At 42.3% G+C, this 27,351-nt stretch overlaps 1 protein-coding gene across 3 annotated transcripts in view; it reads left to right on the forward strand.

The window, feature by feature from the left end:
• Window positions 1–27,351, forward strand: part of RNASEH2B (ribonuclease H2 subunit B) — a 77,143-nt gene that overhangs the window by 26,902 nt on the left and 22,890 nt on the right. For 2 of the 3 annotated variants that reach the window (XM_055542211.1, XM_055542210.1), the window contains exons 4-9: window positions 1,648–1,724; window positions 6,331–6,454; window positions 15,203–15,267; window positions 17,066–17,171; window positions 19,876–19,957; window positions 21,428–21,470. In XM_055542211.1, the coding sequence (XP_055398186.1) occupies window positions 1,648–1,724; window positions 6,331–6,454; window positions 15,203–15,267; window positions 17,066–17,171; window positions 19,876–19,957; window positions 21,428–21,470 (497 nt within the window). The remainder of the gene's footprint in view (window positions 1–1,647; window positions 1,725–6,330; window positions 6,455–15,202; window positions 15,268–17,065; window positions 17,172–19,875; window positions 19,958–21,427; window positions 21,471–27,351) is intronic. The other variant, XM_055542209.1, reaches the window with a different exon arrangement.

A 27,351-nucleotide genomic window follows, 5' to 3' on the forward strand; every position in this document is an offset into this window, starting at 1 on the left:
TGGTAGGTGCCAAGTGTACATTCCTTTTTATTGTTCCCTTTTATTGTTTTTCATTTGATAATACATGAGAGTTCCAGCTTCTGGTGTAATATACTTGCCTTTGGGTTTAGCTGCATAGACACAGTAACATCCATATGAAACTGGAAAACACTCAGAGGCAGTGACTGATCACCTCTTCTGAACTGTCTGAGTTGGTACCTGCTGTTTTTTTAATAGACTTTGTTGGTTTTTTTTTTTTTTTAGTTTTTGGTTCTCAACAAAGGTACCTGTTTTTTTTCATAGTCTTCTTTTTAAACATAACCTTGAAGAAGGAGCTGTTTTTAAGAATAGCCACTAGGATATTGTTTTCAGATTGAGAAACCTGTTTCTAATTTCTGAATATAATAGATGTCTCATATAAACTGGGCTTAGAGCTTCTGATAGATTGTTTTCATAAACTTCCTTCTACTTAAAAAAAAAATCATTAACTAGTACTCTTGCCTGGAAAATCCCATGGACGGAGGAGCCTGGTAGGCTGCAGTCCATGGGGTCGCTAGGAGTCGGACACGACTGAGCGACTTCACTTTCAGTTTTCACTTTCATGCATTGGAGAAGGAAATGGCAACCCACTCCAGTGTTCTTGCCTGGAGAATCCCAGGGACAGGGGAGCCTGGTGGGCTGCCGTGTATGGGGTCGCACAGAGTCAGACACGACTGAAGTGACTTAGCAGCAGCAGGGTCATCATATAAAATTATGTCCTTAATTTTTTTCTTTAAACATACTATGAAATGTATTCACGTATATAACTTAGGGTTAGAATTTCTTGGCTGTATAGTTGGGTTGCAGTGTTAGAGAATAAAAATCAGTACATGTTTACTGAAACCAAATCAGTAAGTATGGAGATAAATGAATTGTTTATTGCTCTTCTGTGTCACTTCCATGGAAGGATTCTGGGATCTTTGGAGGGGATGTGATAGACTAAAGAAAAGTAAGGTCCAGGAGGCCTAGTTAGTTTGATTTGCCTTTTTTCCTTTCAGTCTGGTGAGCATCACTCATCTAACTGCAGAGATCCCAGTTTCCTATGCTCAGTCTTGTTAGATGCCTACCTACCTGCATTTTTTCTTTGGGGGATGGTTAGGATCTGGGGTGGGTAACAACCTCTGAGCTTTGAGTCATTGACCGTGAGCCCAGAGCACATAGAAGGAGCCATGTACAGAGAGACTAATACTGCTTTCCCATGGCTTCATCCACAAAAGCACAGGAAATTACATTTTACTGCAGCTCTGTAGATGGACTTACACTGGTTTCCTAATATTTGCCTGGTTCACATTCTGTCTCTCTTCCCCCAATCCTGCTATTTTGGTGGGGGGGCGGAATGGGAGGTGGGGAGAGGAGGGCCTCTGTTAAAAATGATTTCTGAAGAAGAAGTGGAAAGTTGAAGATCCAGTTCAGTGTCTTAGCTCCCCTCTCTACACCAGTGTTTGAAGCTCTTTGGAGTAGAACCTCAGGGACCACATTCTACCTTTGAAAGATTCTTGGGCCTGAATAGGGGGAGTTTCTGAATTTGAATTTCACATATATTTTTCAGTGGATGGTTTCCACATTAGGATTAAGATGAAATGACTCAATTGTCTTTCCAGAACATTGAATTCTCTTTTTAATCTATAGGAGGTCTTCTTCACTTCGCCACACCTATGGACCCTCTGTTTCTGCTTCTCCACTACCTTATAAAGGCCGATAAAGAGGTGAGTTTCCCAGGTTGAGACACTGACAGTGGGGAAATAGCATAGATTGGTTTTGTTTGTTTAACCTCCTCTCTCTCCGTACAGTGGACGCAGCGCAGATTGCCCACAGGTGAGTGTAACTTGGTCGGAGTAGTACAGCTGCCTCGTGTGTGCCCGTGTAGACTGGAGCACTGGTCGGCAGGCCTGAGGACCGCACCGTGGCCAGGGACTGGCTCACCAGAGACTCCCGAGGACCGCCTCACCCTCTGTTACCTCCCTTCTGTGTTTGACAGAGCCTCACAACGAAAACCTCATTCGTTCTGAAATACAGTGCAGATGTTTAAGACCTCAATCCTTAAGAGCAGAAAGTAGATTTATTGTCTTTCATTTTCTTCTTTGTGAAAGACTGTGAAATAGGTACACTGGAGTGTGTATCCAGCAAAAAGCTCATTAATGGGGAAGCTATAGCCGAGACTTAAGGAATCCCAGACAATAAAATTTACCTTTGTAATATAAAGACAGAGTTTATTAATAGTAATAGTTCCAAACAGAGGTTCTGAAATACTTTGGTCCCAGGATACCTTTACACTTGACAATTATTAAGGATCCCAAAGAACTTTTTGTTCCTGTGTGTCTTATCTATCAATATTGACTACATTGGGCTTCCCAGGGGGCTCAGATGGTAAAGAATCCGCCTGCAGTGCTGGAGACCCAGGTTCAATCCCTGGGTTGGGAAGACCCCCTGGAAAAGGATTAGCAACCCGCTACAATATTCTTGCCTGGAGAATTCCAAGGACAGAACGCTCTGGTGGGCTATAGTTTATGGGGTCACAAAGAGTCAGACACAACTGAGTCACTGACAGTACAGTTTCATTGACTACATTAGAAATTAAGACTGAGAAATTTAAAAATGGCCTTATTTATTTATTTATTTTGAAAATAAAAGTCATAAGCCCATTTGGAAAATACTGTCTCACTGAATTTTTCAGGTCTTCCATATGTCAGCAGAACACACGCACGTGTGCACACACACACGCCTTTGTTAATTTAATATTACTGGCGGAACTGGAGAGTCTCTTGACAAAAGTGAAAGAGGAGAGTGAAAAAACTAGCTTAAAACTCAGCGTTCAAAAAACTAAGACCGTGGCAACTGTTCCCATCCCTTCATGGCAAATAGATGGGGAAACAGTGATGGACTGTTTTTTGGGGCTCCAAAATCACTGCAGATGGTGACTGCAGCCATGAAATTAAAAGATGCTTGCTCCTTGGGAAAAAAGCTATGACCAACCTAGACAGTGTATTAAAAAGCAGAGACATTACTTTGCCGACAAAGGTCCATCTAGTCAAAGCCATGGTTTTCCCAGTAGTCATGTATGGATGTGAGAGTTGGACTATAAAGAAAGCAGAGCACTGAAGAATTGATGCTTTTGAACTGTGGTGTTGGAGAAGACTCTTTTTTTTTTTTTTTTTTTAATTTTATTTTATTTTTAAACTTTACATAACTGTATTAGATTTGCCAAATATCAAAATGAATCCGCCACAGGTATACATGTGTTCCCCATCCTGAACCCTCCTCCCTCCTCCCTCCCCATTCCATCCCTCTGGGTCGTCCCAGTGCACCAGCCCCAAGCATCCAGTATCGTGCATCGAACCTGGACTGGCAACTCATTTCATACATGATATTTACATGTTTCAATGCCATTCTCCCAAATCTTCCCACCCTCTCCCTCTCCCACAGAGTCCATAAGACTGTTCTATACATCAGTGTCTCTTTTGCTGTCTCGTACACAGGGTTATTGTTACCATCTTTCTAAATTCCATATATATGTGTTAGTATACTGTATTGGTGTTTTTCTTTCTGGCTTACTTCACTCTGTATAATAGGCTCCAGTTTCATCCACCTCATTAGAACTGATTCAAATGTATTCTTTTTAATGGCTGAATAATACTCCATTGTGTATATGTACCAAGACTCTTGAGAGTCCCTTGGATAGCAAGGAGATCCAACCAGTCCATCCTGAATTAAATCAGTCCTGAATGTTCATTGGAAGGACTGAAGTTGAAGCTGAAGCTCCAGTCCTTTGGCCACCTGATGCAAAGAACTGACTCATTGGAAAAGACCCTGATGCTGGGAAAGATTGAAGGCAGGAGGAGAAGGGGATGACAGGATGACATGGTTGGATGGCGTCACCGACTCAATGGACATGAATTTGAGTAAACTCCGGGAGTTGGTGATGGACAGAGGGGCCTGGTGTGCTGCAGTCCATGGGGTCGCAAAGAGTCGGGCACGACTGAGCGACTGAACTGAACTGAGTGATCTCTTTAGAAAACTCTTTGAATGCTGGGAAGCATGTCATAGTGACAGATACAAATTCTCTGCAATTCTAATTTTTGTTTTAAAGTTCAAATTTTTTCATTGGCTACAATACTGTCAGTCTTTCCCTTTAAGTGACAGATTCACTGCATTTATGTTCTGTCAAATACTCAAGTCTGGATAACAACAGTCCGTAGTGATGTTTTCAGGTGAAAATCTGAGTAAAGGGCAGCTAGCTCTGCTCACAACTCAGACAGTTACACAGTGTGTTTCCTTGAGCCTCAGCGACAGCAGAAGTGCTTTAGCCACGCTTCACTTTCATCACACAGAACATTGAACCGACTTGCACTCAGGGTCAAGATTTAAATAAAAGTAATTGTTCTGCTGCTTGTTCCAGGAAATCCTTAAGTAAACTGACATTTTTATAACTGCTCGTCCGTGGCAGTGAAGAATGCGGTGACCACCGGACAGTTCGCCGGCACCGCCTTGACTGGTGCTGAAAAGCCAGCAGTTTTCCCACCTTTGCATTGGAATCATCAGTGCAAATGTCAACACAGTGAAAATGCAGACAGCATAATAGCATTATTATGAAAGTAGTTTGAAGTTTGTGGACCCCCTGCAAAGGTTCTGGAGACTCCCAGGGGCCTCCAACCACAGCTTGAAAACCTTCGAAATAACATCAAGGAATAGTGTTATTTAAACACTTAGCCACATCTTATTTTTGCACTCAGCGTGTTTGCCGGTAGTTTAAGAGCTGATGGCTTCTCACTGAGTACTTAGACTCATTTTCCAAAACTCCTGTTTTGTATTTATATCCATTTAATTGCGATAAACACTGAGTAATGAAACTGACTTAAAATTCGAAATTGTGCTTTCTTGTTTTCTCATATTCTCCCCCTCTCCTGTATCTTCACTCTGTTCTCTAGTGTGGTTTAGTGACGTTTTGTTTCCCCTTATCTGGAGGCTGCTGTGATAACCAGTATAATTTTAGGGCATGAGAGCAGTGAGGCTGGTAAGCCATGTGTATCTGAGGAGCAGAAATGGTTCTAGTCACCCCCAGGAAGGCCCTGGAAGTGTTCAGGGAAGAAGATGGCAACTCCAGGGGGCTTCCACTCCTGGTGTTCCAGCAGGGAGGAAGCCACCGACCAGCCTCAGTGCCTGAGCTGATGCACCTTTAAAGGCCTTCCCCCCATTTAGGGGGACTGTTCCCCTCTTTCCCATTAAGAACCTGACTTGGCTGGTGAATTAATCCTCACCGTGGCCCTCTGGGAGGCTCTGGGGGTGCTGTGACTGGCTCAGGTTGGCAGATGCAGAATGAAGCTCGTGGTGGTGGTTGGCATTCATTGTAAACTGTTTTGCTGTCTCTTCTCAAATACTTTAAGTACCCCTTGAAATAGCCCATGAGGCACCCAGATATTCCTCCCCTATATTTTAGATGTTATCTTTCTCTATTTAATTAAGAAAAATACCACTGACCAACTAACACTTTCACTTGGGACTTCCTGGTGGCTCAGACGGTAAAGAAACTGCCTGCAGTGCAAGAGATCCGGGTTCGATCCCTGGGTCAGGAAGATCCCCTGGAGAAGGAAATGGCAACCCACTCCAATATTCTTGCCTGGGGAATTCCATGGACAGAGGAGCTGGTGGATGACGGTCATGGGGGTCACAAAGAGTCGGACACAGTTAAGTGACTAGCACTTTCACTTTCATTCACTTTTGAAATGGTGACCTATTTTTTTTTTAAATATACAATTTATTTTAAGATCAGTAAAAAATAATTCTTCTGTCTAGCTCTCCCAGCTGTTACTGACTTTATGTTCAAACAAACTTCTTATTTCAGAACCTTTTTGTGTATACATGGTAAAGAAAAGGAGAATGAAACATTAGTTTATTATGAAATGATTATGTCATGACTGCATAGTTCATTACTTATATATAAGTAAATCATTGTTTTAAAGTAGTTAAATATTTAACACTTTGGGTGATCACAGAAGAAAATAGAGTAAGCTAGGAATCTGAAGACAGTGAGACTTGGGAAGCCTGTGGATTATTCTTACTATCTAGGAAAAAGAGAATATTTAAATTGAAGCCTTTCTTGCCACTTGTCAATGGATCCCCAGTGCTTCCAAGAGCTTTCTAAAGAGAGCTGAGAGTCAGTTCTGGAGCTTGTCCCCATAGAGGGAGTTCTTAGGTGGAACAAATGGCTTAGAACCTAGTTTAAAGTTCCAGCTATGAAATTATGAATCTTTTTCTCTTGTTTTTATAATGTATGAGTCTGTTAACTGGAGTGCTTGCCTCCTGACTGACTGACAGTCTTTTCAGGGGAAGTTTCAGCCCCTGGATCAAGTTGTGATGGATGACATGTTCCCGGATTGCATCTTGTTGCTGAAACTTCCTGAACTTGAGAAGTTACTTCGACACGTGACAGAGGAGAAAGGTATAGCATGTGGCCTGTGAAGTCAGGCTTATGGCTAGCCAGTCTGTCTGAGAACACAGCAGCTGGAAGGCCCACGGAAGGTGATGCTTATTTGTGTGGGTTGTAGGGAAAGTTCTGGTTCAGATTCCCTTCCGTTTGTCAGTATTCTTCCTCTACTGCACTGCTTGTTCAGTCTGCAAAGTTTGGACCAGTGAAATATGGTGGCCTGTCTCCTGCAGGTCCAGGGTTCACGAGGCTCGGGCTTTAGTTCAGTTCTTTGAACGAGGCTGTGACTTTGCGTAAGTCCCTCAGCTGCCTTTTGCCTTGGGTTTCCATTTGTAAAACTTGCATAAAATCTATGCCTTTATTGATTCAGGAAACATTTATTGAGCACCTACTAAGAAGCATATATTAAGCACTAGAGCCAGGCTCTAGGGATAGTCATAAGTAAAATACTGGCCTTTTTCTTACTTTGCTTTGACTCTGATGGAGACAAATGACAAGTTAGGGCAACAGCAGTAGAGTGTAAGGGAAGTGAAAACTGGGTTTTGCAGGGATGCACAGTATAAAAGTTGATGATATATCTGCTTTGAAAACGAAAATACATGGTCAGGTGAAGCAATTTTTTTGATTGAAAAATTTAAAAATAATGGAAAACTCAGAGTAAAAAACTACAAATAATGTTTGTCCCCAACCCCAATAATCAACCACTCTTAATATTTTGTTATGTTTGCTTTAAATCTCAGGGAAAGAATTTCTTTAGGAAAAACCTGGTGATCTGATTGCAGGATCTGATGGCCTACAAGAAAAATTTTAAAAGTATTTGCTACATAGTTTTGAGCAAATCATTCAAACTTTTCAGCATCCGTGACACGCCAGATGAAGGGTTTGAAGGGTTAAGACTACTCCTCATATTCTGCTTTACATTATAATTAGTATCCTGCAAAATTGTTCTAAGGCATAAAATGAAGCTTTCCTTCTCTTAGCTTTAGAGTGTTGAGATCTCTAATGACCAGCATGTGAACATTATTTAAGTATTGCAATTAATAGTTTCTACCACAAAGAGATACTTCAGGAATTCAATGAAATAATACAAGTAAATCAGTGCCCAGAGAGTGCTGGGTGCACAGTAAATGTTAGTATCATTAACGCTTCTAACTAGAGATTTTAAATTCTTTCCTAATGTTTAAGTACTAGGTATACAGTAAGTGGGACTTCCCAGGTGGCTCAGATGGTAAAGAATCTGTCTGCAGTTCAGGAGACCTGGGTTCAATCCCTGGGTTGGGCAGATCTGTTAGAGAAGGACATGGCAACTCATTCCAGGATTCTTGCCTGGAGAATTCCATGTACAGAGGAGCTTGGAAGGCTGCAGTCCATGGGATGACAAAGAGTCTGACACAACTGAGCAACTGAGCGTGCATGCACACATGTAGTAAATGACCAGTACACACTTGTTTGATGGTCCATTGATGAATATATAGTCAAGTGGTTTAAGTAGGAGAATGGGGATAATCAGACAATAATAAAAATGTCTGAAAATGAAGGTGTTAGTGGCCCAGTTGTGTCCGACTTGCCCGGTGGCTCAGACAGTAAAGAATCTGCCTGCAATGCAGGAAACCTGGGTTCAGTCCCTGAGTTGGGAAGATCCCCTGGAGGAGGGAATTGCAATCCACTCCAGTATTCTTGCCTGGAGAATTCTGCTGACAGAGGAGCCTGGTGAGCAACAGTCATGAGTTGCAAAAAGTCAGACATGAACTGAGCAACTAACACTTAAGCCTGCTAGGTTTATGAGAACCTTCACCCCTTGCCTTCTCTCCACTGGATAAACCCAGCCCCAGTTGCTTGTATCCTGAATGGTGATGGTGGTGGCTTTAGTTAGCACTGTTCACTTTATTAGTGAAGGAAATGATGTGTCTCTGCTAGCTCTGGGGCTCAAAATGTTTCTTGCCAAAAAAGCTCCCATTCAGTGGAGAGTTGACAGGGGAAAGGACTAATAAAGGGTTATGAACTTCGTCTTGAGTGTAATGCTCTGTTTCATATTGCAAGCAAAAGCTGCGCTGCGTTGTCAGATATGATTAACAGGAAGAGCCAGGAAAACGTACCTGATTAAAATACCCCAAGCACCATTGCCAAGTTTCTATTCCCAGGAGGCAAGAGAAAAAAAAAGGGACCATATGAGTTTCTCAGTTGTGGAAAACATTCAGAAAGTAGATGTGAAAATGTGCTCCAGGCAGTTTGTTCAACAATACATCAGGGAAATTCAAGTTTGAGAACCGATTACCCAATTGCTGAACATGTTATTTGATTGTGGACTCCTTTTTATTCCATCTTTATTTTGTAAACCCAGTCTTTCCAGATGTTCAAGACCAGTTTTACAGGCACCAGACACATTAGGGAAAGAAACCTTTCCAGCATATCTACATGTTATCTAACTCACAAACTCTTGCAAATATTAAGTTTAGGATACAGTAGAATAGAAGCTGAAGATAATAAGAAGAGGTGGCAAGAATACACAGAAGAACTATACAAAAAAGATCTCCATGACCCAGATAACCACGATGGTGTGATCACTCACCTAGAGCCAGACACCTTGGAATGCGAAGTCAAGTGGTCCTTAGGAAACATCACTACAAACAAAGCTAGTGGAGGTGATGGAATTCCAGTTGAGCTATTTCAAATCCTGAAGGATAATGCTGTGAAAGTGCTGCACTCAATATGCCAGCAAATTTGGGAAACTCAGCAGTGGCCACAGGGCTGGAAAAGTTCAGTTTTCATCCCCATCCCAAAGAAAGGCAATGCCAAAGAATGTTGCAACTACCGCACAATTGTACTCATCTCACGTGTTAGCAAAGTAATGCTCAAAATGCTCCAAGCCAGGCTTCAGCAATATGTGAACCATGAACTTCCAGATGTTCAAGCTGGTTTTAGAAAAGGCAAAGGAACCAGAGATCAAATTGCCAACATCTGTTGAATCATTGAAAAAGCAAGAGAGTTCCAGAAAAACATCTATTTCTGTTTTATTGACTATGCCAAAGCCTTTGACTGCATGGATCACAACAAACTGTGGAAAATTCTTCAAGAGATGGGAATACCAGACCACCTGACCTGCCTCCTGAGAAATCTGTATGCAGGTCAAGAAGCAACAGTTAGAAATGGACATGGAACAACAGACTGGTTCCAAATCAGGAAAGGAGTACATCAAGGCTGCATATTGTCACCCTGCTTATTTAATTTAATATACAGAGTACATCAGGCAAAATGCCGGGCTGGATAAAGTACAAGATGGAATCAAGATTGCTGGGAGAAATATCAATAACCTCAGATATGCAGATGACACCACCCTTGTGGCAGAAAGTAAAGAAGAACTAAAGAGCCTCTTGATGAAAGTGAAAGAGGAGAGTGAGAAAGTTTCTTAGTAAACTAAGATCATGGCATTCAGTCCAATCACTTCATGGCAAATAGATGGGAAAACAATGGAAACAGTGACAGACTTTATTTGGGGGGGCTCCAAAATCACTGCAGATGGTGACTGAAGCCATGAAATTAAAAGACTCTTGCTCCTTGGAAGGAAATCCGTGATCAACCTAGAGAGCATATTAAAAAGCAGAAACATTACTTTGCCAACAAGTGTCTGTCTAGTCAAAGCTATGGTTTTTCCAGAAGTCATGTATGGATGTGAGTGTTGGACTATAAAGAAGGCTGGGCACCGAAGAATTGATGCTTTTGAACTGTGATATTGGAGAAGACTCTTGAGAGTCCCTTGGACTATAAGGAGATACAGCCAGTCCATCCTAAAGGAAATCAGTCCTGAATACTCATTGGAGGGACTGACGCTGAAGCTGAAGCTCCAATACTTTGATCACCTGATGCAAAGAACTGACTCATTGAAAAAGACCCTGATGCTGGGAAAGATTGAAGGCGGGAGAAGGGGACGACAGAGGATGAGATGGTTGGATGGTATCACTAACTCGAGGGACATGAGTTTGAATAAGCTCCAGGAGTTGGTGATGGACAGGGAGGCTTGGTGTGCTGCAGTCCATGGGGTCCCAAAGAGTCAGACACAACTGAGTGACTGAACTGAACTGACAGAACATGTTGTGGTATTTTTCATAATCGTGGGTAATCTGTGGCCTTCATGAATTTAATGAATTTTTAAACCACTTTGCTTATCAAAATAGGTAAATTTTAAAATTAAGTGGTAGTTTATGCACTTGGTCCTTGTATAGCTTTTTTGGGGTATTCAAGTTGGATATTTCTTAGTGATCTTCTTGTCCAGGGAATGTTTAATTCAAAATAAATTTGCAGTTTAAAAACTTCTTAGAAAAAAAAACTCTAGGCCCACCTGGCTTCATTAGGTGAATTCTACCATACTTGAAGGAAAAAATAATACTCAAAGAAATAATGATACTGAGATTATTTTAGAAATTAAATGAGAAAGGCATATTTCCCAACTAATTTTATGAAATCAGAGTGGCAAAAAGAAAACTACAATTTAGTATTCTTTATGATCATAGACTGAAACATACTTTTAAAATATAGCATATTAACTGTGTAAAAATGACAGTACGTTATAATCAAGGAGGTTTATCATAGGAATGCAGAGTTGGTTGAACGTTAGAAAATCAATCAGTATGATTCACCATATTTATGCATAACAAAAAAACTGTATGATCATCTCAATAGATGCAGGAAAAACCCTTAACAAAATTCAGTCATTATATAAATTCTCAGCAAATTAGAGATAGAAAGGAACCTCCTCATTCTTTTAAAGGACATCCATGATAAACCTAAGCTAATATCATACTTCATTGTGAAAGACTGAACACACTTTTTCCCTAAGATTGGTACAAGATAAGGATGTCAGTCCTCTCCACGTCTACTCACCAATGTAGTGGACGTCCTAGCAGTTTTGATAAGATAAGAACAAAATTAAAGGTATACAGCTTAGAAAGTAAATAGTGAATTGTCTTTTTACATCAACAGTATGGGTCATGTATATAAAAAGCTCAAAAGAATTTACCAAAAACAAAATCACTGGAACCAATAAACAAGTTCCCAGGATATAAGGTCAATATACAAAAATCAATTCTGTTTCTGTATATTAGCAGTGAACAATTGGACAGTGGAATAAAAGCATGCCATTTGTAACATTAAAAGATCATGAGGTTGTAGGGATAAAGGTAGCATAATATATGTAAGACCAGTACACTGAACAATGTAAAACATTGCAAAGAGAAATAAAAGAATTAAATAAATAGAGAGAGATACCATGTTCATGAGTTGGAAGACTCAGTATTGTTAAGATGTCCATCTTCTCCAAAGTCATCTGTAGATATAATGCAGTGCCTCTCAGGCTTTTTTTTTTTGGTAAAAATCGATAAGCTGATTCTAGAATTTATAAAACTGTGCAGAGAATCTGTAGTAGTCAAAACAATTTTGAAAAAGAAGAACAAGTTGGAAAATTTATACAACCTGATTTCAAGACTGACTGTAAAACTACAACAGATAAGAAAGTATGGCATTGGTACAGGATAGAGAGATAGTTAAATGGAACCAAATAGAGAGAACAGAAGTGGACCGACATTTATGTAGCCAGTTGTTTTTTTCAGTGGTGTCAAGACAACTCAATGAGAGAAAAGATAATCTTTTCAACATATGACCTGGAAAAATTGGATATCCGTGTGAAAAACAACATTGACTCTTACCTCAGAATCATACAGAAAAATTAACTTGAAATGGATTAATAACTTAAATGCAAAAAATGAAGACTACTGAATTTCTAGAAAAAGCCATAGAAGAAAACCTTTGTGACCCTGAGGATAGGCAAAGATTTCATAGAACACAAAAGCCACTAACCATTAAAAAAAATTATAGATTACACTTCATTAAAATTAATATCTCCTGTTTTCTGAAAGATACCATTAAGAAAAAAAAGACAAACTACAGCTGAAAGAAAATATTTACATGACAAATATCTGATAGTGTATGTGTGTGTATATGTGTGTGTGTGTGTATCCCAAATGTATAAAGACCTCTCAACACACTAATAAAATGATATCTGGGCTTCCCAGGTGACTCTAGTGGCAAACAACCCACCTGCCAATGCAGGAGATGTAAGAGACATGGGTTCAGTCCCTGGGTTGGAAAGATCCCCTGGAGGAGGGCATGGCAGCCCACTCCAGTGTTCTTGCCTGGAGAATCCCATGGACAGAGGAGCCTGGCCGTCTGCAGTCCATAAGGTTGCTGCTGCTGCTGCTGCTAAGTCGCTTCAGTCGTGTCCGACTCTGTGCGACCCCATAGACGGCAGCCCACCAGGCTCCCCCGTCCCTGGGATTCTCCAGGCAAGAACACTGGAGTGGGTTGCCATTTCCTTCTCCAATGCATGAAAGTGAAAAGTGAAAGTGAAGTCGCTCAGTCGTGTCCGACTCTTAGCGACCCCATGGACTGCAGCCTACCAGGCTCTTCCGTCCATGGGATTTTCCAGGCAAGAGTACTGGAGTGGGTTGCCATTGCCTTCTCCACCATAAGGTCACAATGAACACCAAATCCATGGCTTCTCAAACACCATCCAGGTTGAGAAGGAATCCAGTGCTCCTGTTTACCAGCTCAGTGACTTTGGACAATTTATTTTAACTTCACTCAAACCTAGTTTTTTAAGGTGGAGACAAATAGTAGTTTCCACCTGAGATTCATTCTGAGCATTCAGTGAGAAAACATGTGTGAAGAACTTAGCACAGGCCTGAAGATGTGATGTTATTATCACTAATGAGTTATTTCATTTTTTCTTAAATAATATGAAGTACTTGCTATGTGCCAGATGTTGTGCCATCCCTCATTTGATAGGTGACTTCCCAAGGTGACATCACGCACTGGGGGTGTAGGAGCCCCAGCAGTACAGCTCAGAGCCTGGTCTCCTCTTCTGAACCAGCATTTCCAGAGGGAAGGGGTTGCAAGGGGCTCAGACCATGAGCAACAAGAAGGAAAGCTGTGGCAGGTTGTAGATCACCCTTTCACAAAATTTGGAGGCAGAGGCAAGAGACAAGCGAGCGGCAGAGTCAAGGTGGGATTCATGGTTGGGAGCCTCTAGGGAGATTGTCTCAGACAACAGTCGGAAGGTCTGAGACTCAGCAGCACACATGTTCTGAGTGGTGGCCATGTGCTCTTAGAAGCAGCCCTCGTTTTGTACAAAGAAATACTGCATCAGCTCCAGGGAGGCTGAGTCTAGTCTCACTTGCCTTGGTTCCCCAGCAGGCCGTTTCATTATTCCAGGGACACGTCCTGCAGACATGGGTGCAAAGGGCCAGCCCCAACTCTGTCCGCCTCCTAGTTAGCGCCCACAGGCTGAGATGAGGAGGACACAGCGAGAGCTGGCTTGGGCCAGCCCCTCCCCGTACAAACCGTCTTACTGAAACTCCAGCAGTTTAACCGTCTGCAGAAAACCACCCCTGAGTAAGCAGTTTCCGTTTCCCACCGTGATTACGGAGGAAAGAGAAAGGCGAGCTTGCATCTGGCCTTAGGAATCCCAGTGCTCCTGAAGCTAACTCCTGCGTGGAGGTGGGAGGGAAGAGCTGCCCCTGCTGATTGCACAGAAAGCAAGAAACCCCGTGAATGAGGTGTTACCGAGGAAGTAACAGCTTAATGTCATATACCATATATATGCTATACGTGACATTAAGCCGTTAGATTACATAAAGCTAGCTGGATTGTGAGAAGAGGAAATATAATTTATAGGAGATGAAACTTTTATCCCCATAAAGGGCCAAAGTGAGCCTATCGTAAATCTTAATTCCCCTGAAATAGCTATGGCTATATTGGTAATACATTAAAAGATAAATCTTTTTTTCTTTCTCCACCAGTCCCACCAGAACAGTTCTAAGTAGTTAACACAATTCTTTTCCTGAATGTATGCAATGAACTTCTTAGGCACCTGCATTTAGCTTCAATTTTCTCTCTTGGGATTTCCATTTTTATTTTAGAAAAGAAGTCTTTCATTTGAGAACATTGGGGTGATCTTAAAATTATTCAGAAAAATGAAGATGGCTTGGTGTGTTAATTTGTTGAGTTTTAAAAATGACCTTTCAGACAATAACTAGATTTACTGTGGTGACCATTTCAGAGTATGTGTAAATATCAAATCACTCTACCTGAATCCAGTACTATATTGTATGTCAGTTATATTCAGTTAAAAAATTACCTTTCCTCCAGATTTATTGGTACAGTTGTTTTCGGTTTTATTGAGAAATAATTGACATACGTCACCGTGTAGGTTTATATTGTACAGAATGATAGTTCGATTTACATGTATTTTGAAATGACTATCACAGTAGATTTAGTTAACATCCACCATCTCATATAGATACAATGAAGAGAAAAAAATTTCTCCTTGTGATGAGAACTATTTGTATAATTTGATAATTTTCTTAAATTCTCACTCATTTAATATTTGGTGAAACCTGAGGTGTCCCAGTTCTGTTTAGGAATTTTTTTTTCCAGTGTCTCAAGAATGCTGTCAGGGTTATTAATTGAGTTTTTCAAGTATATAAAATGTTATTTATTTTTTGGCTGCACCTTGCAACTTGTGGAATCTTAACTTCCCCAACTGGGGATTGAACCAGGGCCCTCACAATGAAAGCACGGAGTCCTCACCACTGGACCACCAGAGAATTCCTTGAAATTTTTAAACTGTTATCTTGTATATGAAATAGCTTTATGAGTTTATTTTTTGCTTAACCTACTGCACTGTCTTTTTTTTCTTTTAATTTAATCCAGAAGTAGACAAGAAGAAATATTACAAGTACAGCAAAGAGAAGACATTAAAATGGCTAGAAAAAAAGGTATAGTACCTCTCAGTGCCTTGTGGCAGAAAGACTTTAATGTTCCTTTTAAAAAATGTTGAGAGAGAAGGTAGTAAGCCTGACCCCCAAAACCATCTTGAAAGTCCACCTACAAGAGAGAAGCTGTACAAAAATCTCCCAAGTGCAGGAAGAATCTTGGACTTCGCACTTTTCCTAACTCAGGCGGCTCTGGACTTAGCTTGACGTGCTTGTTCCCATTTCCCCGTGACCCTCACCACTGAATGAAGAAGTCCTTGCTAGTTGCTGGTGTAGACTTGAGTCTTCCAAGCCAGGTAATAGCAGGGCCACATGTACTCTCTGTTGGCCCTGCAGGCATCTCAGAAGTTGACGTTGCTCACACACGACCTGCAGGGGCCAGGCAGACGGGGTTCAGGGTTAGCATCTAGATGCTGAAGACGGGTCTTCTCCCAGGCAAGCCCTGTGTCTTGGTGATCCTAAGACTTAAACTCAATATAAGATCTCTTGCAGTGTTTTCCCAATCAATTTAGTGGATCACAACCAGTATTTCTCTTGGAATGGAATGGAATAGAATGGGCTAGGGTAGACTAGGATGAATTAAAAGGAAAGTTGGATTGAGAATTGGGATTACCAGATGCAAAGTGGTGTATATAGAATGGATAAACAATAAGGTCCCACTGTATAGCACAGGAAACTATTCAATATCCTGTGATAAACCATAATGGAAAAGAATTTGCAAAAGAAGAAACTGAGATTATTCCGTATAATCAAATATATATTCTTATATTTTTTAAAAAAAGCACAAGATAAGGGCAAGTGTTAAGTATGACTCTGTAACACATTTATATATGTTTTGGGGTATTCGGTTGCTGAGTATTTCTTACTGTGCATATAGTGAAGAAACAAAAAGCCACTGGTCTAAGGATATCGCTTACTTTCGCAGTGATAAGGAATCTCACCAGACCAGATCTGTGGATGACAAAGTTTTTGCAAGTTTTGTGGATATCAGTTCTAGCAGTGATTCCTAAGATTCTCGTCTGTCTTGTATATGAAAAACATGATTGTCACATCATTTAATGGGCACATTGGGAGCCTGGGAACATGGAAATGAGCCTTGCAGTATTAATCAGGCTCGTTTGGGCGAAGTAGGGAAAAGGTTTAAAAAGTGCATGTGTTTCACTCTTCATTTGCATCATCAGTAGTCTTTGCATTTGTGGGATTCTGTGTAGATGAAGAATGAGAAGTGCTGAGCAGAAACTGGGCATTTAGTTTTTGCTCTTAGCAAATGCTAATGATATGAAATAGCGAGGTGAAGTTTATATTTATTGTGTTTCCTTTCTTAAATTCCTGGAAAGTGAGAAATTTATATTATTTATTCTCCTTAGAAAATCATAAAACACAAGTTTTGTGCCGTGTTCTGTCCTAAGGGCCTAACATCCCTTAACTCATTTAGTCCTCACAGCAGTCCTGTGAGATCGGCGCTATCTTTCTTTCCCTTTCACAGGTGGAGGCACAGAGAGGTTCAGTAAGCAGTCCGTGGTCAGAGCAGACCCAAGCCGCCTGCCTCCAGAGTCCGTGCTCTCGCACGGTGTAGGCCTTAGGAAGCCCACGTACCAAGCTCATCCTGCAGCGTGGTCACTACCCCTCACCCATGTCCAAATATGAAGCCATCTCTTATCTTCTGAAGATACATCTAGATCCGTACTACTTCTTCCTGGACCTTAAATGGATTGAAATCATGGGTTTAGAAAGTCTGAAAAGTCAGGGTGTCTAAAGTTAGTTGAAAATATCCTGATATTCCCCTTTGGTTATTTCATAGGTTAATCAGACTATGGCAGCATTAAAAGCCAATAAGGTGAATGTCAGTGCCCGGGTACAGTCTACTGCATTTTTCTCTGGTGGCCAGGTCTCCAGTGACAAGGACGGTAAGCAAATCATTTTTTGTTTTGTTTTGTTTGTTTTGTCTGGAGTAAGTCGCCAATGTGTAAATGCCCATCTTAGGATTTAAAAACCTTAATGTCTCAGAAACTTCACATTCTTGCCAATGTGTTCTCTTAGATCTCATGGCAGGTGTGCATTTTATTTCAAAACCAAGTAGTACTTCTGCTGTAGATCAGTTCTATCACTAATTGATACTTAAGTCATTCATTCACGAAATCTGTATCCTGCACTAATAGTAATAACGACCCTTGTTATCCTTTATTGAGGGTGTGTTGTGTGCCGCGCCTTTTACTAAGTTGCCAGTGTGCACATACTGGCTCATCTGAGCCCCCCTCCAAGTTTCATTTTACAGTGAGTTTGGAGGCCATGTGCAGAGTCACACAGCTAGTAAATGGCAGAGCTGAACTACCGATGGAGCTCGCCCGGCACTTAAGCCCACACTCGTAACCTTTTTGTTGTACTGTTCTTGGGGGGCAAGGATTTCCAGAGCTTATCTGTTTGCATCTTTCTCTCCAGAAGCATAAGTCCTACTGTAGGTCTCAATATTGTGATTTTAGATGAAAATTTATTCACTGGACGATTACTTCTTTAAGATACATTCTTTTGCCTTTCTCATTGTAGTGTCCTCTTATTACCTTTATATGTATAGTTGAATAACAACAGCTATCTGATACAATTTACTTTCTGAAATGGTAGGACAGTAATTCTCCTGACTTTAATTCAGTGTTCCCCTGTTGTAAATATACGATTCCAAAACATCTGAGTTTCGTCATTTACAAAACAAATACCAAGCAGCCTGCTGGTGATTGGCTGTGATTCAGGCAGTCTTTGATTGTAGAAATCCACCTCACAGTACCTTACACACACAGATGATGGCTGGCTCCCGCTGTTCTGGGAGTGGTGGACTGCCCTTGACGTCTGAATTAACTAGCTGTCAGTGTCTCTGTTAGGCTTAACAGAAGGAGAGAGAGACTGAGTCAAATGGCTGGCTGGCCGGATAGATGGATAGGTCATGGGTGATGGATGGATACGTAAAACCATAGATTTTCAGTAAAGCAGGAGAAGAGATGTTAGTGGTTATTTTAGACAGATGTTCTCATCTTAAAAATGAAAAACTGTGGTCTTCGAGAAGTAGATCACTTACTCAGGGTCACCCATCCTAGCTAGCAGACCAGGTTGTCTACTCTGAGTCTGGTGTTTTTACCAAACCAATATCTACATCTAAGAGTCTGGGCTTCGCTATATTGCCATTTAGTGTTCCAGCCATAAAGTAAGCTTTATACTCTTTACATTCTTGCCTTTTTAAACCTTTAGCTTGATATGTGCCAGAGGAAGCAAACAGATATGTTGGCCTTCTTATATGCTGTATGACTCGGAAAACTCAAACAGGGGCTCTGTATCAATCTAGAGGGGTAGGATAGGGCGGGATATGGGAGGGAGGTTCAACAGGGAGGGGACATATGTGTACTTATGGCTGGTTCATGTTGAGGTTTGACAGAAAACAGCAAAAGTCTGTAAAACAATTATCCTTCAATGAAAAAAAATTTATTAATTTTTTAAAAAAGAAGGGTCCAGTGATAACTTTCAGTTCTCAGTGCTGGCAGTGAAAGTCTCTTACTAAAGACTTTGAGATCAGGGCATCCAGGCAGCAGTCCCTTTCTAACTGTTGATAATACTGAGGCAGGTTGTTATCCTGATGTCAAATGTAGAAAAGGGAAAAAAGATGGAAATGAATATCCCAGGAGCAAGCCTGAGATAGTGCTTTTGGTAGTTTATATCCCCTTGTGATTATCCCATCTATTGAGTTTGATTATCCCCTAGTAGTCTACAAAAAAAATACTGAATTGAGGAAGAGGGCTTTAAAACAGATTTTCTCTTTTGTAACTATTTAATTGATACCAGAGCTTCATTTTAGTACTGAAAATCCAGATGCTGTAGATGTCATGATTATACACTCTGCTGAGTTTTGTTTTTTACATTTTTAAGGCGTTTTATTAGTTTGGGATTCCCTGGTGGCTCAGACAGTAAAGCGTCTTCCTGCAATGTGGGAAACCTGGGTTCAATCCCTGGGTTGGGAAGATACCCTGGAGAAGGCAATGGCAACCCACTCCAGTACCCTTGCCTGGAAAATCCCACGGACGGAGGAGCCTGGTAGGCTACAGTCCAAGTAGTTACAAAGACATGGATACAACTGAGCAACTTCATCCCATTAGTTTGGGGTTATATGTAACATTCAGCAAGTGCTTAATAGAGACACATTGTATATTATTTCTCTTAAATGAGCATACTCATTATTGTTCAGTAATTAGATTTATTTTATATTGCAACCAACCTAGAAAAGATGACTATTTCATATTGTTACATCTGATGTTTGAACTTTATTTGTATTCAAGGGCCTCAACTAAGAGAAGAACCCTGCATTTTTATCTGTTATTTAGTGGGCATCTATTGTACTATACTTTATTATCTCATCATATCTTCATTGTCATTGTATATGATATCTCATACATCACATCCCCCCACCACTCTGACAGATAGATATGAGCATCCCCATTTCACACACACACACACACAAAGCTTAAGTGACTCTCCAAAGCTAGATAATGCCAGAATTTGAACTCCAGTCAGTTTGACTGTGAAGCAACCATAATTATTACTAAATTTTTTTCTCCATTCTGTTTCTTTCAGAGGATTATGTTCGTTATGCCCATGGTCTGATATCTGATTACATCCCTAAACAATTAAGTGATGACTTATCTAAACACTTAAAGTAAGTATGGTCCATCTTTAGTCGTAATTAAGCATAATTGTGCTTGTTTCCTAGAAATAGGGTTTCATTATGGCTTATATAAGGTTTCCCAGATCACTCAAGTGGTAAAGAATGTGCCTGCCAATGCAGGAGCCACAGGAGACGTGGGTTCGATCCCTGGGAAGATCCCCTGGAGGAGGAAATAGCAGCCTAGTCCAGTATTCTTGCCTGGAGAATCCCATGGACAGAGGAGCCTGGCGGGCTACAGTCCATGGAGTCACAAAGAATCAGACACGACAGAGCGCACAAGCAAGTATGGCTTGTCATATCACTTTTTCTGATAAGAGGTCATTCTTGAGTTGCGTCACAGACTCTATGGTTTGGAGGTGATTTTTAATGGACAGTTTTTTGATTGGAACAAATTAATTTAATGGATACTGGTTCCAAGAACCCCTGAGTGTTACAATTAGAATTAGGAGTTGTTATAATGTTAGAGCATAAATTGTGTTAAAATTTTATCCCCAGCCAGACTTAACTAATTTGGTTCACGGGACGGAAAGAGTAGATAGCAGAATAAAATATTTTTGAAAGTTACATTTAAAGGTTGTGTACCATTTTTATTATTTTATTATTATAATCATTAGCTGTTCACTAGGTATTTTTATTATGCCCAGCACTTGAAACTCTACTTTAGGCTGAAAAAGATATGTTTTTTTCTATATTTTAGCAACCACTGTTAAAATTTCATATATGTGATGATCTAATAGCTTTTCCTGATTCTTAGAATAATTTTATCCTCTGATACATGGAAATAAAATGAGTTTTTAATAGCTATGGTTGCATTTTTAGCAAATTGTATTTTTGGTCCTACTTAAAGAACAATTAGTAGAAACTGGTTTCTGTAGTATAATATAGTACGTTGAAAGCTTGCTCTGAATTGATAAAGATACCCTTCTGTTTATTATTTTCCTGAGTCTCTTTGTACCTGCTTATCTTGTTAGAGACTTTATATCTTTGTATTCCATTATTTTTTTAGATTCTTTTCTGCTGAAATTTTAAAGTTTCAGTTAAAGACTTGAGAGAAGGATGTGTCAGTTAAACTTTTCTTTAATAGAAAAGTAAAGTTCCTGTGACTTTTTGTCAACAGAATAATTTTCACTTTTAAATACATGCTAGATTCACCATTTATGGTGAAAAAATACATACCAAAATACATATTTATAGAGACTAAAGGAAAGCAATTCCATTGCAACCAGTGACTTTGAATTTTGTTTTTGACTCAGAATTCCAGTACAGAGAATTAAGTAGCTAAATGCACTTTTTTCACTTAGAAAAATTCCACTCTTTATAATGAGGTGATCGAACAGTAAGATATATGGAGGTGAGACTATTAGATGAAATCAGGACTTACTAAGTCTTAAGTTGGCCCGGTCATTCTGTTTGCTTGTCTATGAAAAACCATGACTCTGATTTTTATTTTTCACTCCTCAGGCTTCCAGAACCTCCAGCTTCAGTCCGAAACCCTCCCTCAAAGGTAAGAAACTGTGACTAAGATATCTTTGGAGCACGTGGAAAAATAGTATACTTTTGCCACATACATTTAGTTTAGTATATGTTAAAGAATCTTAATCCACCTTATGTGGAATCAAGATTATACTGCTCTCCATCAGTATTTTTATTTTCATGGATTTTAGGTGAATCATAAATAAGGTGCTATGAAAATCAAGGAAGAGTTGGTTCTAGCTCAATATCTGCATTGACATATTAGAGAATCATAATTAAAATTAAGTCTTCTTGCATGAGCTAGATCCTATAATTAACTTTATTAATCATTCAGTTCAGTCACTCAGTCGTGTTGGACTCTTTGCGACCCCATGAATTGCAGCACACCAGGCCTCCCTGTCCATCACCAACTCCCGGAGTTCACTCAGACTCACATCCATCGAGTCAGTGATGCCATGCAGCCATCTCATCCTCTGTCGTCCCCTTCTCCTCCTGCCCCCAATCCCTCCCAGCATCAGAGTCTTTTCCAATGAGTCAACTCTTCGCATGAGGTGGCCAAAGTACTGGAGTTTCAGCTTTAGCATCATTCCTTCCAAAGAACACCCAGGGCTGATCTCCTTCAGAATGGACTGGTTGGATCTCCTTGCAGTCCAAGGGACTCTCAAGAGTCTTCTCCAACACCACAGTTCAAAAGCATCAATTCTTCGGCGCTCAGCTTTCTTTACAGTCCAACTCTCACGTCCATACATGACCACAGGAAAAACCGTCTAGCCTTGACTAGACAGACCTTTGCTGGCAAAGTAATATCTCTGCTTTTCAATATGCTATCTAGGTTGGTCATAACTTTTCTTCCAAGGAGTAAGTGTCTTTTAATTTCATGGCTGCAGTCACCATCTGCAGTGATTTTGGAACCCCCAAAATAAACTCACTTTGCCAAATTTAATTGCCATAGGCACAGAGGTGCATTGAACATGATTTTTGCAACACAGAATTCTTTGAGCAAGGATGACCACACTTTACTGTCTATACTTGAAATGATCAACGCAGTTTGTGTGTAATCTTTGTGAATCAGTGAACAACCTTTCCTCTGCTAGATGTTCTCAAATTGCCACCCACAGCTCCTCTGCACTGTGGACTCTGAGATACAGGGAGTAGAGAAGCCATTCACAGACCACACCCGAGAGCAAAGAGTAGCATCCCTAAGCCTGGGCCTGGCTGCAGACTAGTAAGTGCTGCTCAGACACAGGGAAATAAACACGTGCACCAGCTTGTTCGTGAGGCCATTATGCTCCAGCAGCAAAATAATGAGTACCTTGTGAATGAATGAAACATGGATGCTAAAGAACTTTCCTTCTTCCCTGCCTTCTAGGTGGCCAACATTCTCAGGATTTTTTTTTTTTTTTTTCCCATTTGTATACTGTTTGAAGGTGGTGATGGTTCTAAAAACATTCAATACTTTGACTTTTAGGAAAGGGCATAAAATTTAAAGTGCATCATTGTTAGTTGGGGACCTTTTTTAGCAAATTGTGTCCAAGGAGGTTCATCTTTTCCTCACTGGAGGAAGCAGTTGGTGTAAGATCTAAAGTTATCTTTAGATCTGGGGCAGACCCACAGCAGCACCAGGGGACATAAATATAGCTGTCTTGCTCTAACTAAGGTAACAGGCATATTTGTTTCTTTCTTATTTTTCTCCTTCCAAAAGCGAGGCGTATTTCTTTCTCTCAAATATCTGTCTTCCTTAGTAACACAGAGATCTAAAACTGCCCTTGAAGGATTTAGCCTTTGATGCGGTTGCTGGAGGGTAGGTTCTTTTTTTGTTGCACAAAGAATTCACAGATGAGATTCGGAGGCGAAGTAAGCAAAGGGTTTATTGAGTGACAGTACACTGTCAGGAGGGAGCCTGGGCAGGCTCAGAGCAGCAGCAATGAGGTCCTTTTGGAAGCTGGTTATAGGGAGTGTGAAGGATTAGGTGGAGTATTCATCCGGTGGGGGGGGGTGTTGAGGGGGTGATTTCCTGGTTTTCGTCCCAGCCCCACCTTCCAGAGATGAGGGGGAGTTTCTGTCCTTAGATGGTCTTGCTCGGATCTGTCATGGCACCGGTGCACGGTGGGCACTGCTCTGTGCAATGCTAATTCTGTTGTAACGTGGGCATAGTGAGCAAAAGGTGACATTTGGACCAGAGGTTCCCGTATTCTTTGTTTGCTGCCAGGTCCCTTGTCATCACAAGACTTATCGCCTGTCAGCCCAGAGGTTCCCACTTTTCTGTTTGCCCCTTGGACCCCTGTCATTGTAAGATGTATGTGGTCACCCGACCCATGCCCCCTCCTTTGCTCACATCTGGCTAATGGCCTGCTCTGACGTTCCCCTAAAGGAGTCTGCACCCTTCAAATCTTTTAAGGGTCAGAGGGTCCATGATCTGTCTTCTGGAGCTGCCTCAAGCTGCGCAGGGGCATTGTGCCTTCCTGCAGTGCCCAGATCACCTTGCCCTCTGTCAGAGATGAGGTCTCGGGGTCCTTGACAGTGGCAGAGATAGAGAGTGGGAAGTAGACAGAGGCTGCGGCCCTGTTCCATGGATGTTGGTGGTACCCATTGTCATGAAAAGAAAGTGAAGTCACTCAGTCATGTCTGACTCTTTGCGACCCCATGGACTGTAGCCTACCAGGTTCCTCCGTCCATGGGATTTTCTAGCCAAGATTACTGGAGTGGGTTGCCATGGGTTGAAATTCCTGGTGTATCATCATCTGTAGATGACACTGTTGTAACCTGAAGAAACGAACTTAACAAGCAGGTTAAAAGGGACAGGGCCAAAAGTCAGTAAAAGTATGATTGCGATCAGAGGTCCAAGCAGGGGCAGGAACCGGGTTGTATTTAATAACACCCCTCTGACTGCAGGCCAGAAGCAGGAGGCCCTGGGGTCACCCGTCCTGAAAGTGTGTAGCCTTGGGGCCTGTTCGTATGTGCTTTGGGCACCTTCTTCCACCTGGCCAGGGGCGTTGATGTCGGTGCAGCACAGCTTATTGATTACTGCACAGACCCTCCCTGTTCAGCTGGGAGATAGTCCAGGGCTATCTGTTCTCCATCACTACATCTGCTAGGAAATAAAGGGATCCCCTGTAATCCTGGTCAGAGCAGATAGAATATCTGACAGGTTACAGAGCGTTGCCTCAAGGGAGGCCCAGCCGCCCCCGCCCACCCCCGCCATGGGGACACACCAAACCAATAGCAGCCGCAGTGCCTTCCAGTATGTGGCCCGTATGGGTGGTTACACCTGGGTTCCTCTGATTACTCGGTCGGCCGAGTGTGCCACAAGCAAGGCAATATCTAGACAAGGAAAGTTAAAGTTGCTCAGTCGTGTTTGACCCTTTGCAACCCCATGGACTATATAGTCCAGGGAATTCTCCAGGCCAGAATACTGGAGTGGGTAGCCTTTTCCTTCCCCAGGGGATCTTCCCAACCCAGGGATAGAACCCAGGTCTCCCGCATTGCGGGCAGATTCTTTACCAGCTAAGCCACCAGGGAAGCCCATGCAAGGAAAGGTCACAGCCGATCCCAGGGAGAGGCAGAGGAGCTGGGGTTGTTCTGAGCAGGGAAGTGGCTTATGTTTCAGCCACAAAGGGACCAATACCTGGAGGAAGCACATGCCTGGCGCACTTCAGAGGAGTTGAGAAACTCCTTAGGTGATTTGTCCGAGAGGGGTGCCCGTGAAGCTTGGAGAGAGAGGCCCACCATTATGAGAGCAGTTGTGAGGTGTGAAGACGTGGCAGGACACAGGTCGTGGGACTCTGAGGCTGGCAGGGTTGCCACGCGGCCGCGACCTCCACATTGGCCAAGGTTGGCAGGACTAGGTGCCTGTAGCCAGCCCCAACAGAGGGACCCCTGCAGGGCCCCCAAATGGTAGTGCTCCTCTCCATTCCAGGAGCCCTGTCCCTGAAGGTTCACAGGAAGTCTCCTTTCCATCCCCAAGGATTCACCCCTGGGGTGCATTCTCAGTCACGGGGAGAAGTTTTTAAAACAGGAAAAGCTTGTCGTCTTTTGTAATACAGCCGGGCCCCAGTGTAAACTTGAGGACAAGGAAGCCTAGCTAGAAAATGGAGCCTCAACTATAACAGCATCCTATGAATAGGTTTTACGAAAGGCAGGGAAATTGGATAGAGTCTCCTTATGTTCGGTCCTTTATGACCCTAAGAGAGAATCCAGAGCTATGCATGTCCTGTGTTGGGGAAGCTTGTCGGTTGGGACTGGTTCAGATTCTACAAAAACCCTCTCTGGTAGCATCCTGGAGGAAAGTAAGTCTTGGACAGAAGCACCTAAGTCCTGATACTCTTTCACCATCTTCACCCCTCCAACACCATGTAATCCTCTTTATTCTCCCGTGCAAGAAGTGCAGCAGAGTGCCTGTGCCCCTCACCCCCCACCCCCTGAGAAGCAGTAGGCAGACCTCAGGGAAATACCAGAGTCTGTACCCCTTTGCTCTGTCTGGCCTCAGCCAGCACTGCCCGCACTTAGGCTGCTTCTCAGGGGCCCCTGGCCGGTTCACTGAAGGATTCTGGGAGCTAACTCTTCCCTTGGACCTTACTTGGAAGGACCCTGAATGTTGTCATTTCCCACTGCTGCGCCCCTGAGGAAAAGACCCCTATCTGGGCACAGTCTCAAGCATTTGATGATGAATTATGTATCATCTAACCCACTTACTGCCCCGTGGGCATCATGGCAGTGCCACTGATTGATCCTAAGTGGGACTATGAACCAGGCCAACCCGGTGTCCCTAGAAGAGCACACACAACCCTTTGCTTCATTGAAGGGACAAGATGGTGCACAGTTAAACCTGTCAGCTGTGATAGGGTTGAAGAAGTCACCCAAGGTCAGAATGAACCCTGTTTCCTGCCCGGTTGGTAGATGCCTCAGAAAGTATACAAACATAGACCAGACACTTTTGAGGGACGTGTTGTGCTTGCAACTTACTTCATTTACCAGTTGGTCCCCAACATCTGTTAGAAACTTCAAAAGCTCACCCTGGGGTCCCCAACCCCTCTCAGCCTTTTTGTTGAGGCGGCTTCCAGTGTCTTTAACAATAGAATCCAGGCTGAGGAAGAAAGGAAGAAGCAGCATGACTTAAGAAGGGCCCACTGGCAGGCCAGACTTCAGCAGCCATCGTGGCGGGATGTAACCCTCCTCCTGATCACCACAGAGGTGCTCCCAGAAGACCCCCGCCAGGTAAAGGAGCCTGTTTTAGCAGTGGGAACCCCAAACACTGGAGCAGGGAATGCCCAGGAAATAGGTCCTGGCCTCTACCCGAGGCTCACTCTGTAGGAAGATGGGCCATGGGACAAGAGGAAGCCCTCGGCTCTGAAGGGAGCGAGGAACCCCCCCACGCCAGTCACGGCCGTGGTTGACTGATGAGATCCAGGACTTGCCAGGGCCCCTCAGAATACAGCCACCGTCACATGGGACGGACGTGGCGGACCGCTGACGGGGCAGGTACTCTCGTCCAGTTTCCAGTGGACACAGAAGCTGCTTACTCCATCCTCACTTCTCATGCTGGGCGTCTTGTCCCCGAAACCTGCTCTGTTGTTGGGGTAGAAGGAAGGCCAAAACGAAAACGTTTGACCACCCCTCTAACTTGTGCCTGGGGAAAGACCATCATAACTCTCAAGCCTCTTGTCATGCCCGAGTGGCCTAGCCCATTATTGGGAAGAGACTTTCTCTCAGCCTTGGGGGCAACTTTTGCTCTTCCTGAAAATGAAAATTAAGGCCTATTTTTGGCTGAACCTATGTGTCATACAAGACTCAGACAGTCCAGCCCATATTTTCCCCAGAAATTGGAAAACTTACAGATCACAGATCTCAGATCAAAGAATCCCAGGATCGGCAAAATTTGCCACTTCGTTAAAAATCACCATTAAGGAAGCTAG

This window comes from Bubalus kerabau, chromosome 12, assembly GCF_029407905.1.
Source record: "Bubalus kerabau isolate K-KA32 ecotype Philippines breed swamp buffalo chromosome 12, PCC_UOA_SB_1v2, whole genome shotgun sequence".
NCBI classification, from domain to species: Eukaryota; Metazoa; Chordata; class Mammalia; order Artiodactyla; family Bovidae; genus Bubalus; species Bubalus kerabau.